General features: G+C 39.4%; 1 protein-coding gene across 6 annotated transcripts in view; it reads right to left on the bottom strand.

Moving 5' to 3' along the window:
* Positions 1-17,110, bottom strand: part of PRIM2 (DNA primase subunit 2) — a 425,357-nt gene that overhangs the window by 56,294 nt on the left and 351,953 nt on the right. For 4 of the 6 annotated variants that reach the window (XR_011430086.1, XM_070245741.1, XM_023624307.2 and 1 more), the window contains exon 14: positions 8,837-9,003. Coding sequence is in view for 5 of the 6 variants with exons in the window: in XM_070245741.1 (XP_070101842.1) it covers positions 8,837-9,003 (167 nt within the window). In the remaining variant the exon portion in view is untranslated. Of the gene's footprint in view, positions 1-1,555; positions 2,074-4,543; positions 5,964-8,836; positions 9,004-17,110 lie in introns of those variants that run through there. The other 2 variants (XM_070245742.1, XM_070245740.1) reach the window with 2 other exon arrangements.

The following is a 17,110-nucleotide window of genomic DNA, read 5'->3' as shown; positions in this document are numbered from 1 at the left end:
GATTAAAGACTTGAAGGTAAGACCTGCAATCATAAAACTCCTAGAAGAAAATATAGTCAGTACACTCTTTGACATTGGTCTTAGCAGCATCTTTTCAAATACCATGTCTACTCAGGCAAGGGAAACAAAAGAAAAAATAAACAAATGGGATTACATCAAACTAAAGAGCTTCTGCAAGGCAAAGGAAACCATAAATAAAATGAAAAGACAACCCACCAACTGGAAGAAAATATTTGCAAATCATATATCCAACAAGGGGTTAATCTCCAAAATATATAAAGAACTCACACAACTCAACAACAAAAAAACAAACACCCAATCAAAACATGGGGCGAGGATATGAACAGACATTTTTCCAAAGAAGATATACAGATAGACTATGGGCACATGAAAAGATGTTCAACATCACTAATCATGAGGGAAATACAAATCAAAACTACAATGAGATATCACCTTACACCTGTTAGAATGGCTATAATTACTGAAAATGGAACCCTCTTACACTGCTGGTGGGAAAGCAAACTGGTGCAGCCACTATGGAAAACAATATGGAGATTTCTCAAAAAACAAAAAATAGAAATACCAAATGATCCAGCTATCCCACTACTGGGTATTTAACCAAGAACTTGAAATCAACAATTCAAAGAGATTTATGCACCCCCTTGTTCGTTGCAGCATTATTCACAATAACCAAGACGTAGAAGTAACCCAAGTGCCCATTAACTGATGAAGGGATAAAGAAGATGTGATATATATATATACAACGGAATACTACTCAGCCATAAAGAAAGGCAAAATCATCCCATTTGCAACAACGTGGATGGACATTGAGGGTATTATGTTAAGCGAAATAAGCCAAACAGAGAGAGACACACACAGTATGATTTCACTCATGTGGAGGATAAACAAACACACGGACAAAGAGAACAGATTAGTGGTTACCAGGGGGAGAGGGTTGCAGGGTGGGTGAAAGGGGTAAAGGGGCACATATGTATGGTGACAGATAAAAATTAAACTTTTGGTGGCAAGCATGATGCAGTCTACACAGAAACTGATAAATAATAATGTACACCTGAAATTTCACAATGTTCTAAACCATTCTGACCTCAATAAAATAAAATTTTAAAAAGTGGATATGTAAACCCATGAAGAACACTGGATACGTTGTCACGAAATTTCTCAAAAAGGGGACTAGTTTCCAGATCCTGAAATTCTGAACGAATCCTCCTAAAACTGACCTGCCTGAGAATGCAGATTGGCTCCAGGCATTACAAAAATTCTCCTTTCCCATCTTCCCTTTAACAATCACATTCTTCGCTCTTCACAAAAAGCAGACACTCTCCTCACCCACTCTTAATCGCACTTGGATACATTTCACCAGAGTATAAAAACATCCAAAGGGCTAAAGAAACAATTCAAGATTTTAGTCTCCGCAAAGTCTTCTTAAATCACTTAAGCACCTGAAACGCATTTTGGACCTTGCGTCTCTCCCTATCTTACATAATTTTCTATTAGGAACTCATGGGGGCTCTAGAATCCTGGGTTCTGTACCCACCTTCTACGACCTCTTCCAATCCTCTCCATCCTTCCTCTTCCCATGTCCTGTTCTTCACAGGCTTTGACCAGCTTCATGCAGGTACAACCTGAAAGCTCCTGGCCTCAGCTTTTCTGGTGCTGTGGGAGAGTGGGAACTCACACAGGGGCAATCCCACAGCGTGGGGAAGTTAACCCTCTGTGGGAGAATCCTTTAGCAGGCGGGCAAAGGCTTCCCCCTTTATTCACAGAGAAATGGTCCTGAGACACATGTTATTAGGCTCCTCACATGATCTTAGCAGCGGCCAACTGGATAAAGCTTCATATATCGGCTCTCACTCTTCCTCCTTCACGCTCACGCCTCGCTGCTTCCTGTGGGCAAGTATTTGTCTCAGGCTCTGCTTTTGGTGGAACCCTGGCTAGAGAGTTGAGATGCGCTGAATTGGGATATTTTGTAAGATGGGGCAGAAGGAGTGATGACAATTTCATTTAACAGCTTCCAGTCTTCCGTTCCTGGACCGCTGCCAAAAGATACATCACCTTAGGGAGAGCGCAAGGAGAGAAAGCAGAGAGAGCAGGAAAAATACCTGTAAGTAAATACCTGTAGCAAGGTGGCAGTGCCTTACTTTACGCAGGTGACAAACTCAAGGCAAGGCTCTGGGTTCATCTTTCTAACTGTCCTAGAATTAGAATGTTTGAGATTTGTGGAAGGCATGCCGGGCAGTCCAACTGGCTGAGGCTACCTGCTCTACATTTTTTTTAACGCAGAGTGTTTGGCGAGAACTCAGCTCAGCCGTGTCTTGATCTAGGGCTCAGAAGTATGCTTTCATGATCTCCAAGAAGGAAGTGAAAAAGTTCCTCAGCCAGTCAGTGTTACAGCTTTGAATACAAGGGACGTATGTGAATGTAAGCTAGCGTTTTATAGGATCTTGAACATTTATTCAGATGCATGGGTGAAGCAATTTCACTAACTTGTACTAAAATGTTCTTGAATCCATATTCTCTTTTTTCTTATATGAAAGTCTCCTGTTTGCTGCTGCTTGTCGATCACTTCTCTGCTCATTTATTGTTTGCTATTATGTGTATATTAAGTTCAGGTTGACTTCATAGAAATATGTTATTGGTTCTACTGTAAATAATGTTAAGAATTGTTAACCACCTAAGTCCCACATTTCCTGGTGGCTCCATACCTTCTCTTCTTTCTGCTATGAATCTCCACGAAGCAGGTTAAACGGCACCTTTAAAGCAGAGCACTTCCTTGTGTATGGAAATAGGATAAAATGTTCCCCAAACCAATCTAGGACATAATGCTCTGAAACTGTTAAAAATTACTGTAATATTAATGTCTCCCTCTCAGAGGCAGGTGTGCTATTTAATTCTCTCAAAAGTTTCAAGATAAATAATTATCTTCAACTATAATATGAAATCACCAATCTATGTATAATAATAATACTCAAGTGCTTGACTCTCTCACCTCCATGCTTTTTGTTTTTGGGTTTGTTTTTTTTTTTTTAATGAAGAAGCTTGTCCCTGAGCTAACATCTGTTGCCAATCTTCCTCTTTTTGCTTGAGGAAGATTGTCCTGAGCTAACATCTGTGCCAATCTTCCCCTATTTTGTAAGGGGACACTGCCACAGCATGGCCTGATGAGCGGTGTGCAGATTCGCACCTGGAATCCAAACCTGCAAACCCCAGGCCATCAAAGCGGAGTGCCCAAACTTAACCACAACACCACCAGGCTGCCCCTCCACGTATTTTTAAGGCAGTTTGAAATAAGGCAGAAAATAAAAATTTAGATGGATATATACGTTTCCATTTACAGTCAAGGAGAAAAAGTCCTAAAACATGCAATTTCCCATTTTGTGGGGTTGGGTTTTGCTCAATTGTCATGTAATCTTAGCTCACACACAAGGAATCTCTAAAGGAAAGAGTAGCAGGTATAATTAAGAGGCATTTGATAAGCTTGATAAAGCCTTGGTAAAGCCTAGGTATATTTCCCAGAAAATAAGAAAATTAATAATTCTAAGGGCTAGGTAAAAAATACTTTGGTAAGTTAGCACTTTTCTATGCTTTGCCTTCAACAAAATTAAAAGTAGGTATAACAGTGGTCAGTAGCTAAATTTTTAAATATAATTTTTGATATATTACTGTGAATTTGAGTATATAACTTGGAAAAATTTCTAAGAATTGAGTGATGTTCTAAAAAATCATTCCATTTTCTTCCATTTACTATATAAATAATAGTTCTCATTTAACATATATAACAATAGGAATATAGATGATACTGAATCCTGTCTCATTCTAGCAACGTCATGTTTATCTATGGCTACATGACCTAATTAGAAAAAAGGAAACTATTCATCTCACAAAGCAATGCAGTTCCCATAAAATTTTACTTAGAAAGTAAATTATTAAATCTAGAAGATTTAATAATTATCATTATATATAACACATATTGACTGGATAATCATACACTAAAAACAATTATGATAACTTATACAGACATACAGCCTTATCTTTCACAAAAAATATTGAAATTTTCATTTATATACATATTTTTATTGCAGAGAAGTTTGATAGAATCATACATAGACTTTTAGGCATAAAATTATATTACATTAGGATACATTTCTGTGGGGGAACTGGAATGAAAATATTTCAAGGAGAAAAGGTAATGATGAAAATTTTTCATCTATTAAAGAAGAGCTCATATATGTGTTTTTTAAATAGATGATGGGGAATATAAAAGCCTTGTGAAATTTAGATTTCCTTGTTTACATTTAAAAGAGCGATACAACAGTTTTGTTTTTGAAATGAAATATTTACATGCAGCAGAAATGATGTCTTTTTCAACTATTTGAACTTAAGAAAAATTTTAGATGTTTGCATGAAAATATGTGAGGAGGTACACAGTTTGAAAAAATTCACTTAGGAGTTGTGTGGGCAAAAGTATCTGAAGACCACTATATTGGTTTCCTTTTGCTACTGTAACAAATTACTACAAACTTAGTGGCTTAAAACAACACAGATTTATTCTCATACAGTTCTGTAGGTCAGAAGTCTCACACGGATCTCTCTGGGTTTAAAGCAAGGTGTGGGCAGGGCTGTATTTCTTCATGGGGCATCTAGGAGAGAATCCACTTCCTAGCTTTTCTGGCTTCTAGAGCCACCCAAATTCCGTGACTCGTGAGCCCATTCTTCCATCTTCAAAGCCAGCAACGTCGGACCAAGTCTCTCCCAAACTGCCATCTCTCTGGGTCTCTCTTCTGTCTCCTTCTTCCACTTACAAGGGCCCTTGGGATTACATTGGGCCCACCAAGATAATCCAGGATAGTCTCCCATCTCAAGGTCAGCTGATTAGCAACTCTAATTCCCTTTTGCCATAACATAACCTAACACATTCACAGGGTCATGAATTAGGATGCGGACACCTTTGGGGGCCATTATTCTGCCTACTACAACAACTGCTCTAATTTCCATCCATTTCTTGATTTTCTGGTACCACATACCATCAGTTATTCTCCTTCTCTCTTTATATTATCAACTCCTTTCTACTTGTTTCTTCCTCAAGAGTAGAGGTACAGCTATCTTATTCACCATGTGGCCCATTTGTTATGTATAAATAAATAAATAACAAAAATCATTTAAACAAAGACTTCTCTCCAGTTTGAACTCCCCAGATATCATCCTACCTCTCTCTGTCCCTTCACAGCCAAACATCTTGAAACAGCTTTTGTTTTTTCATTCACTTTCTCCAATTCTGACCCTCAAACAGCCTGGCTTTCATTCATGAAAATGCTCCCCCACGTGGTAAAAAATGGACTTTGTCATTAAATCCAAAGATCACATGACAGCATGTGATTCAGTGTTGACCAGTTTCTCTGTCTTGAAACTCTTGATCCCCTTGGTTTTTGTGGCCCCCACACTCCTGGCTTTCTTCCTACCTCTCTGTGAGGTGTTCCCAATCTCCTGGGCGTGGACATGGCTCTGCTCATCGGGCCGTGCTGAGGCGGCATCCCACATGCCACAACTAGAAGGACCCACGACTGAAAATACACAACTACGTACCAGGGGGCTTTGGGAGAAAAAGGAAAAATAAAATCTTTAAAAGAAAAAAATATTGGGGGCACAGATATGGGGTCTAAATCTTTCACTCCTTGGGGAGAAGCTGGGAGTTATGAGTTCCCTTCCAATTGTGTGTTCCCATGCTGTGGGTTGGGTTTATGGTGAGAATGTGTCTCAGCCTCTCCTATCCATTTCAGTGTGGTTTTTTCTCTTGCTTACTTGACGTATAGGAATCACTCAGCTAGTTTCCAGATTTTTCTCAGAGGGAATTGTTCCATCTGTTGCTGTAGATTCGGTATGTCTCTGGGTGGAGGTGAGTTCAGGAGGCTTCTGTGCCACCATCTTCAAGTGAACTCTCCAGATCTCTGGAATTTTAAGAATTTTTTAAACCATTCCCATGTATGTTCTTTTACAGGGGATTATTAAATTTTTAAAGGACATTTCAATATTCAAAGGACATTTCTAATTTCTATAAGTGTTTATCAAATTTATAATCTTGTATAAATCATAGAACTATTTTTGTCCTTATTGTTGATTCTTTCCTATTTTCCTTTTGAACCCTTTAAACACTTATTAGCCAGCTTGCCTGGACATATTAGCTATATTTAATTATAACCAGTTATTATATATACTGTTCCATTTGCTCTTATCATTAAAGTAAATTCAATTTTGGCACTACTTTTGGACACTGGAGTCCACACTCTGGAAATGTATTCATATGCCCATACTATTGGGTCTTGATGAGGCCCAAGGCAGAGAAGCTAGGATCACAGTGAGTGTTACACATGTTCTCACTGTGAGGAGTGCCGTGGGAATTTCTCTGTTGCAGAGACCAAAGGGCAGGCTTCTCCCCGAAGGCCTTTATAACATGCTAACAAAAGATCGTAGGGTGTGTTTATAAGAGATGTGGGAGGGAAATTGATGCGCTATTGTGCACAAATAGATGGACATCCAAAGGCCACGCACTCGAGAAAAGTTAAATGTGGTTTGCTTAGTTTTTAATTCCTGTTTACCCACAAGGAGAAACAATCAAATGGCTCTAGTGGAAGCCTTTAGGCTTCTTCTCACTGGATTCTATCACTTGAAAGAATCACAAAATTTTTCCCTGGAAATATTCTTTAGAGATCATCTAGTTCAACACTGGCCCCTCCCTGGTTTTGTTTCATTCTTCATTCACCCATTTGATGGGCAAGGACAGATGTCTCTATTTTTAAATTTCTATACATACAAACATTTGTGCATGAATATCCAATTTGAAAGTTACACAGCACGTGCTTATTATAGATCATGTGTTTTCCTTTGCGTCTTTCCTCCTTAAAGCTCTAATGCAATGACCTTTCCTGAGTAAACATTAGAAAAAGCACATTGCACACTTGATTCTGAGAAGCCTCTATGCTAACTGAGCAAGGAGTGATGCAAAACCATAGGAAGCACATGTGAGAATCTGAGCGTCGAAGGACCCGTAGGAGCAAAGGGCCGACTCCGGTTCTCTCTAGGCCCTGGGTTGATCTAAGATGTTCAGAGTGGGTCACCTAGCGGAGAAGCAGGAAAGGAGTCAGGTTGCTGTAATGGACCCTCAGTTTGGAAAAGAAATCATAGTCAGTTTTCCTTCCATGTCCAATTGCTCTCATTTGAAGTGAGAGAATTTGAACACATCCACCCCCTTTGCCTGCCACCCCTGTGCTTGCTGAGCAGCAGAGAAAGTGCCAGAGAAGAGCTAGGGCTGGATAGAAAGAGCAGAGAGTGGCTGGCGTTGGGGAGTAGGGGGAAATTTCAGCTTCAAACTTCAGTTCTGATTCTAGCTTGTTGCATGGCTGGAGCATTACCCAACATTTCCTAGCCCAAATTTCCTCATTTGGGTAACTGAGGTTAGACTATTGGCCCCTGTAAGACCCCTTCCAATTCTAACACCCTGTGATGACATGTGTTGAGCATCTCCTGACCAGAGCCTTGCCATAACATAGACTGCCTTACATGGGATTCAGTGAAACTTGGAGCCCAATGGGCCCCTGTCTGCATGTGGGAGAAGGACCTCATGAGAGCCCAGCATTTCCTCTAAAGCTATCACCTAAAACAAGGTCCCCTCTAGCTCAGTTTTGGAAACTGCATCTCCCACAAGACTTAACAGCACGCCTATAAACTGCAAACCTGAAATATAATTCATTCACTCAGTAAGTACAAATGTCAGGCTCTAGGATTGGAGCTGGGGCAAGAAGATGAGAGGAGAAGCCCTACCCTCAGGAAAGCACAGATAACCTTTACTCTGTGAGTGGTAGACAGGAGAGCTACACAGAGGGCTGAGGAGGCAGAGGGAGCAGGGAACTCCCTGCAAATAGGAAGGGATGTTCCAGGGACAGCCGCACAGCCTCTGAGCGGGGTGTGGAAGCACGAGCATTTCTAAGATAGAAATGGGCAAAGAGCATTGTCAGGCAAAAGGAACAGTTTGGATAAAGGCAGAATGAAGGGCATTGCTGTTTAAAGAAACGCTGAGAAATGCACCAGATCTGGAATGTGGGGTGCAGGATTACAGTGGCCAGGAAGAAAAGGAGTGAAGTAGGTTGCGGCCAAATTGTAAAAGGCTTTATATGCCTGTCAAAGGAATTTGGAATTACTCCTATGGGCAACAGCTGGGAGTTGAGAGGTTTTCAAGCAGGAGCTAGAGAGACTCAGATTTGTTTCCAGGAGGAAAATGTGCTGGCAGCAGCATGGAGGATGGAAGAGTCCGAGGGAAGCCTGGTGGAAGGGAAACCAGAGAGGAGGCTCCTGCAGAGCAGATAACCAGCTCATCCTGGCTCACGCCACTTGCCACTTGGAGGATGGGGTCTGAACTAGATTTCCACACCCATTCTCGTCTGATCAGCAGTAGATGCAGAAAGACTTTACAGGAATCATAGTGGGAAGGAGCCAAACCTCTAGGCCAGTAGTAACATCTTATTACAGAAACAAGACCATCATACTCTTATGACACAATGTATTACGCAAATCTTGTTACACAATTCACGACAGAAATTCATACTACGCTACTGTCCCTATTATAACCCACATTGTTGGATCACAAACTAGCCTTTATACAGGCAGGGCAAGGAGAGACCAAAGAAAGACACAGACCACCCCAGATGGGTAGACAGAGGGTTAATAAGCTAAGGAACTTACATACAAGGCTTGCCTAGGGCATCGCGAGACGAGTAGATCTCTGCACCCGCCCGCCAAATCTTAAAAGTTTATATAGAAGCCTTACCTGCGTCCAGTCATGTATACCATCCAGGCAGTCTCAACAACACATTGCTCTCTCAAGACTATGTCTTTGAAAATGGTTCCCACTGTGGGCATGGTGGGGAGAGCGTACATTCCAAGGACAGGGCAGGCGGTGAGGAGCCTCCGATTGTCCAGGTCCGGGTCTCGGCTCTACAAAAGTAAAATGTATTACAGCTCCCCTTTTAAAGTGGGCAGCAGTATTATTCTCATTTCTCAGACTGACAAAAATAGTAGAGAGATGTTTTTCAGTGGCTCGCCCAAGGTCAATTCCAGTGGCAAAACTAGAAACACAAAGTTACGTGCCCTCAGCTATCGTCAAGCAGCCTTGTACTTTCACGTAAAGCTGATGTACCTAAACCAGAGTAAGTTGCATTTCAGAACAGAAATGAGAATGTGGGCTACCATCACCTCTTGCACGTTACCTGCATCTTCTCCACTGAGCACTAATTGACCTTCCCCAGAAGGATGGAATTCAATGACTACCTAGATGACTAATGTAACACATTCCAGATTGCATCAGCCCCAAAATGGTAACTGAAAGAGTCAAACCCATAAATAAAGCAAGCCTACCCCTGAGACAGAGGCGAAGTAAGAAAAGAGAGGACTTTCTTTTTTTTTTTTTTTTGAGGTCATATTGGCTTACAGTATTGTGTAAAATTCAGGTGTACATCACTACATTTCATTTCCTGTATAGACTGCTTCATGTTCACCAACAACAAAGCACAGTTGTTGTCCGTCACCGTACATATGTGCTCACTTACCCCTTTCACACTCTCCCTACCCCCTTCTCCTCTGGTAACCACTCATTTGTCCTCTTTATCTGTGTGTTTGTTTATTTTCCACATGGAAGTGAAATCGTATGGTATTTGTCTTTCTCTGTCTGACTTACATGGCTTAGCATAATGCCCTTAAAGTCCATTCATGTTGTCATAAATGGAACGATTTTGTCATTGTTTATGGCTAAGTAGTATTCCATTATATATAAATAAATACCACATCTTCTTTATCCATTCGTCTGTTGATAAGCACTTGGGTTGGTTCCATGTCTTGGCTGTTGTGAATAATGCTGCAATTAACATAAGGGTGCATATATCTTTTTAAATTATTTATTTCATGTTCTTTGGATAGATACCCAGTAGTGGAATAGCTGGATCATACGGTATTTCTATGTTTAATTTTTTGAGAAATTGCCGTACTGTTTTCTATAGTAGCTGCACCAGTTTGCATTCCCACCAGCAGTGCAAGAGGGTTCCCTTTTCTCCACACCCTCTCCAAAATTTATTTCTTTTGTTGTTAATTATAGCCATTTTGACAGCCATTGTGAGGTGCTATCTCATTGTAGTTTTGATTTGCATTTCCCTAATAATTAGTAGTGTTGAATAAGTGTCATGTGCCTGTCTGCATTCTGTATATCTTCTTTGGAAAAATGTTTTTTCATATTCTTTGCCCATTTTTTAATCGGGCTGTTTTGTTGTTGTTGAGTTGCATGGGTTCTTTAAATATTTCGGATATTAACCTCTTATTGAAATATGATTTGCAAATATCTTCTCTCAATTGTCAGGTTGCCTTTCATTTTATTGATGATTTCCTTTGCTGTGCAGAAGCTTTTTAGTTTGATGTAGCCACAATTTTTTTTTTTTCTTTTGTTTCCCTTGCCTGAGTACACATGGTATTTGAAAAGATGCTGCTAAGACCGATGTAAAGAGTGCAATGCCTATATTTTCTTCTAAGAGTTTTATGGTTTCAGGTCTTACCTTCAAGTCTTTAATCCATTTTGAATTAATTTTTCTGTGTGGTGTAAGACAATGGTCTGCTTTCATTCTTTTGCATGTGACTGTCCAGTTTTTCCAGCACCATTTGTTGGAGAGACTTTCCTTTCTCCATTGTATGTGCTTGGCACCTTTGTCAAAGATTTGCTGTCCACAGATGTGTGGTTTTATATCTGAGCTCTCAGTTCTGTTCCATTGATCTATGTGTCTGTTTTTCTGCCAGTACCATGTTATTTTGATTGCTATAGCTTTGTAGTATATTTCAAATTCAGAGAATGTGGTGCCTCCGACTTTGTTCTTTTTTCTCAGGATTGTTTTGGCTATTTGGGTCTTTTGTTGTTCCATATAAATTTTAGGATTCTTTGTTCTATTTCCATGAAGAATGTCATGGGGATTCTGGTTTGTATTGCATTGAATCTATAGATTGCTTTAGGTAATATAGACATTTTAACTACATTTATTCTTCTAATCCTTAAGCATAGAATATTTTTCCATTTCTTTATGTCATCCTCAACTTCTTTCAATAATGTCTTAGTTTTCAGTGTATTGGTTTTTCTCCTACTTGATTAAATTTTTCCTAGGTATTTTATTCTTTTTGTTGTGATTCTAAATAGGATTGTATTCTTGATTTCTCTTTCTACTAGTTTGTTTTTAGTGTATAGGAGGGCTACTGCTTTTTCTAAGTTGATTTCGTACACTGCAACTTTACAGTATTTGTTGATTATTTGTATTACTTTTTTGGCAGACTCTTTAGGGTTTTCTATATATAGAATCATGTCTTCCACAAATAGTGACAGTTTTACTTCTTCTGTTCCAATTGGATACCTTTCATTTCTTTTTCATGCCTTGTTACTCTGCCTAAAACTATGCTGAATAAGAGTTGTGAGAGTGGGCATCCTTGTCTTGTTCCTGTTCTCAGAGGAATAGCTTTCAGTTTTTCACTGTTGAGTTTGATGTTGGCTGTAAATTTGTCATATATGGCCTTTATAATGTTGAAGCACTTTCCTTCTATACCCATTTCATTGAGTTTTTACCATACATGGATGTTGAATCTTGTCAAGTGCTTTCTCTGCATCTGAGATGACCATGTGATTTTTACTCTTCATTTTGTTAATCTGGTGTATCACACTGATTGATTTGCAGATGTTGAACCATCCCTGCATCCCTGGAATAAATCCCACTTGATCCTTTTGATGTATTGTTGTATTCAATTTGCTAATTTCTTGTTGAGGATTTTTTTTTTTATTTGAGAAAGATTAGCCCTGAGCTACATCTGCTGCTGATCCTCCTCTTTTTTTTTTTTTTTTTTTTTTTGGCTGAGGAAGACTGGCCCTGTGCTAACATCCATGCCCATCTTCCTCTACTTTATATGTGGGATGCCTGCCACAGCATGGCTTGCCAAGTGGTGCATAGATCCACACCCAGGATCCGAACCAGTGAACCCTGGGCCACTGAAGCAGAATGTGCACCACTGGGCCATCCCCTGTTGAGGGTTTTTGCATCTATGGTCATCAGCAATATTGGCCTATAATTTTCCTTTTTTATGTTGCCCTTATGTGGTTTTGGTGTCAGGGAGATGTTGGCCTCATAAAATGAGTGAGGAAGCATCCTGTCCTCTTCAATTTGGGGGAAGAGTTTGAGAAGGATCGGTATCAAGTCTTCTTTGAATGTTTTGTAGAATTTGCTGGGGAAGCCACCTGGTTCTCAACTTTTGTTTTTTAGGAGGTTTTTGATTACTGTTTCAATCTCTTGTGATTGGTCTATTCAGATTCTCTATGTCTTCTTGATTCAGTTTTGGGAGGTTGTATGATTCCAAGAATTTATCCATTTCTTCTATGTTATCCAATTTGTTGGCATTTAGCTTTTCATAGTATTCTCATTTAATCCTTTATATTTGTGTGGTCCATTGTAATTTCTACTCTTTTATTTCTGATTTTTTTTATTTGAGTCTTCTCTCTTTTTTTCTTAGTGAGTCTGGCTAAGGGTTTGTCAATTTTGTTTATCTTCTCAAAGAACCAGCTCTTAGTCTCATTGATCCTGTCTATTGTTTTTTTAGTCTCTATTTTGTTTATTTCTGCTCTTATTTTTATTATTTCCTTCCTTCTACTAACTTTGGGCTTTGTTTGCTCTTCTTTTTCTAGATCTTTTAGGTATCATGTAAGATTGTTTTAGATTTTTCTTGTTTCTTAACATAGGCCTGTATTGCTATAAATTTCCTTCTTAGTACTGCTTTTGCTGCATCCCAGAAGTTTTGGTATGTTGTGTTTTCATTCTCATTTGTCTCCAGGTATTTTTGACATCTCATTTGATTTCTTCATTGATCCAATAGTTGTTCAGTAGCATGTTGTTTAGTCTCCACATATTTGTGACTTTCTCAGCTTTTTTTCTTGTAGTTGATTTCTAGTTTCATACCATTGTGGTCAGAAAAGATGCTTGATAGGATTTCAATTTTTTAAATTTATTGAGGCTTGCTTTGTTTTCCAACATATGATCTATCTTTGAGAATGTTCCATGTGCACTTGAGAAGAATGTATACTCTCCTGTTTTGGGATGCAATGTTCTGTATATATCTATTAAGTCCATCTGGTCTAGTGTTACATTTAAGGTCACTGTTTCCTTGTTGACTTTCTCTCTGGATGATTTATCCATTGATGTAAGTGGGGTGTTAAGCTCTCCTACTATTATTGCGTTGCTGCCAGTTTCTCCGTTTAGGTACGTTAATAGTTTCTTCGTGCACTTTGGTGCTCCTGTGTTAGGTGCATATATATTAGTAAGTGTTATGACTTCTTGGTGGAGTGTCCCTTTTATCATTACATAATGCCCATCTTTGTCTCATTATCTTTATTATCTTTCAGTCTCTTTTGTCCCATATAGGTATGGCTACACCTGCTTTCTTTTTCTTTTTTTAAAGATTTTATTTTTCCTTTTTCTCCCCAAACCCCCCGGTACATAGTTGTATACTTTTAGTTGTGGTTCCTTCTAGCTGTGGCATGTGGGATGCCGCCCCAGCATAGCCTGACAAGCAGTGCCATGTCCACACCCAGGATCCAAACCAGCGAAACCCCAGGCCACTGAAGCGGAGTGTGTGAACTTAACCACTTGGCCATGGGGCCGGCCCCTACCCCTGCTTGCTTTATCTTGCTATTTGCTTGGCGTATCATCTTCCACCCCTTCACTCTGAGACTGTGTTTCTCTTTAGAGCTGAGATGTGTTTCCTGGAGGCAACATATTGTTAGGTCTTGTTTTTTAATCCATCCAGCCACTCTTTGTCTTTTGATTGGTGAATTCAATCCATTTGCATTTACAATGATTATTGATATGTGAGGGCTTAGTATTGCCATTTTATCTTTTATTTTCCAATTGTTCTAGATTTCCATTATTTCTTTTTCCTTGTATTTCTGTCTGCCATTTCAGTTTGGTGGTTTTCTGTGATGCTTTTCTCCATTTTCTCTTTATTTATGATTAGTGACTCTGCTCTCATTTTTTGTTTTGTACTTACCATGTACTTACCATGAGGTTTGTATAAAAGGACTTATGCAAAAAACTATATAGATAGTCCTTTTTCTGATAGCATCTTATCTGCATTAGCCTGCAGGTTCCATCCCTTTGCTCTTCTCTTTCCATGTTTTTGTTGTCACAAATTATTCTTTTTTGTGTTGTGAGTTTGTGACCAAATTGAAGTGGTTATACTTATTTTTGATGCTTTCTTTCCCTTTATCCTTTGTGTTATTATTAAGCGTTTACTAACCTATTCTGATACAGAGCTTCAATTTTCTGATTCTGTCTGTCTATCTCCTTGCTCAAAACTTTGTAAACCTTTGTGTGTGTGTGTGTGTGTGTGTGTGTGTGTGTGTGTTTTTTGTAGGTAGGAGGGCTACTTTCAATGCTTCTTGTAAGGCAGATCAAATGGCAATCCACTCCCTCAGCTTTTGTTTGTCTGGGAGAGTTTTTATTTCTCCATCATATATGAAGGATAGTTTCACTGGATAGAGTACTCTTGGCTGATAGTTTCTATCTTTCAGTATTTTGAATATACCATTCCACTCTCTCCTAGCCTGTATGGTTTCTGCTGAGAAATCTGCTGAAAGCATGATATGGGTTCCTTTGTAGGTTATTTTCTTCTCTCTTGCTTCTCTTAATATTTTTTCTTTGTCATTGATTTGTGTGTGTGTGTGTGTGTGTGTGTGTGAAGAAGATTGGCCCTGAGCTAACACCTGTTACCAATCCTCCTCTTATTGCTTGAGGAAGATTGTCACTGAGCTAACATCTGTGCCAATCTTCCTCTATTTTATGTGGGATGCTTCCACAGCATGGCTTATTGAATGGTGCTAGGTCCACACCCAGGATCCCAGCCCATGAACCCCAGGCCACTGAAGCAGAGCAAATGAACTTAACCACTATGCAACTGGGCTGGCCCCTCTTTGTCATTGACTTTTGACAGTTTGAATATTATACACCTTGGAGAAGGTCTTTTTGCAGTTATGTAATTAGGAGTTCTATTAACTTCTTGTATTTGCATGTCCACTTCTTTCTACAGGCTTGGGAAGTTCTTAGCTATTATTTCCTTGAATAAGCTCTCTGCTCCTTCTGGGTTACCTATAATCCTTATGCTACCTTTCCTAATTTAGCCAGATATTTCTTGAAGAATTTCTTCATTTATTTTAAATCTTAGCTCTCTCTCCTTCACCTCTTCCTCCTCCATCATTTCTAGGTTTCTATCTTAAAGCTCGCTAATTCTCTTCTCTATATGATCTGCTCTATTTTTAATGCTTTCTACATTATTTTCATCTCATTAATTATGTTCTTCGTACTTAGAATTTCTGTTTGTTTGTTTTTTGGGGTTTTTTTTTAGAGTTCACTCTTTTGGTGAAGTACTCCTTCTGTTCACTGATTTTATTCCTGAGCTCATTGAACTGTCTTTCTGAGTTTTCTTGTAATTCATTGAGTTTCTTTATCACAGCTATTTTGAATTCTCTGTCAGTTAGATTGTAACTGTCTATGACTTCAAGTTTAGTTTCAGGAGAGTTGTCATTTTCCTTCTGTTCTGCCATGTTACTGTAGTTCTTCATGGTGAATTGATGAATTGATCCTCTGCCAGCACATTTGGGGTAGTAATCACATTTCTTATTTGGGTACAGCTTTGGTTACTTTAGTTCTGAGCTGCTTCTGTATGTATTTGAGAGCCTGCACTTTCCACCTTCCACTGCCTCTCCCAGAGGCATCAGCAGTGCTCTCCTCATGCTGCTTGTTCCTCTGAGGTTGCTGGTGCCTTACTGCTTGTGATGTTGCTGCAGTCTCAGGTGTTGCCACCAGGGTCCTCAGGCTGTGAGCACTTCTGCTGCTTCCGGGGTCACCTGGGTCTCATACTCCTCCACTGGCTCTCCATGAGCTCTCCATGGGCTTGGGCGCTGCTGCCCCATGCACCACCTGTGCTACTGCTTGTGGGTTGTCTGTGGGTGCTGGTTGCACCACTGCTGGAGGTGCTGGGTTCACAGGTGTTGCTGTCATTTCTGGGGGCCTGGAGACCTAGGGACCTGTATGCAGCTCCCACTGCTAGTGGAGGTGGTGTCAGGTGCCTCCACTAGGTGCTGGGTCATCAGTTCTGCTGTGGTTCCTGAAGCCTCTGGTTGCATGTTCCTCCTGCCACCTCTGGGGGGAGGGAAGGCTAAGCATGGAGAGATTTCTGTTGCTGGTCACTGTGCAGCCTCTGGTCTCTGGCACTAGCCAGTATGTTTTGAAAACTCAAGTCAGGACACCCCACCACAACTGGGAAAATCAAAGTTTTGTGTATTAACCTCATTATTGGAAAGACCTCGCCACTGCCTGGGGAGGGAGAGGGGGCACATGCACTGGATCTGCTGGGAGATAGGCAGGGAGCAAGCTGTGCCCATCTTGAGAGAGGACTTTTAAAGAATGAACACTAGAGATACAAATTGAATCAACATAAAATGAAGTTATATGTGTGTGTGTGTGTGTGTCTGTATACAAAATATATAGCATATATATAACATATTAATGTTTATATATAGCATATATAGTATATTTAATATACATACTTAGTATATATATTTTTATATTATACAATGAAATTTAAGATACAAATAGGATGGCTATGTATCAGTAAGCCCATTGAAAATCTAGCATGGAATTCAATAATGTACCCCATGACGTTTAATAAACAAAAGATTTAATGCCATAGTAATGGACTGAATTTCTATGAAGAAAAAAGTACACATATATTTTTAAATATTATTTTAATTCTATAATTATGATGAAATCTGTGCTTTAAAATGTATTTCTAAAAAATGAGAAATGTCATGTTGAAAAATGAGGTACGTTGCTCAGGTAATAAAGGAATGCATTTTGGAGAGGAAAGCTAATTTCTTCAAATTAGGCAAATACCTACTTATAATTGGAAACCTAATAAGAGATGATAAAATATGTTTAAGAAGTAATAGTATGTACATAAAATTTATGTACAAGGGTAG

The sequence above is a fragment of the Equus caballus genome, chromosome 20, assembly GCF_041296265.1.
Source record: "Equus caballus isolate H_3958 breed thoroughbred chromosome 20, TB-T2T, whole genome shotgun sequence".
In the NCBI taxonomy this organism is placed as follows: Eukaryota; Metazoa; Chordata; class Mammalia; order Perissodactyla; family Equidae; genus Equus; species Equus caballus.
Note: the sequence above shows the minus strand (reverse complement) of the source record. Positions and strands in the feature narration are given on the sequence as shown.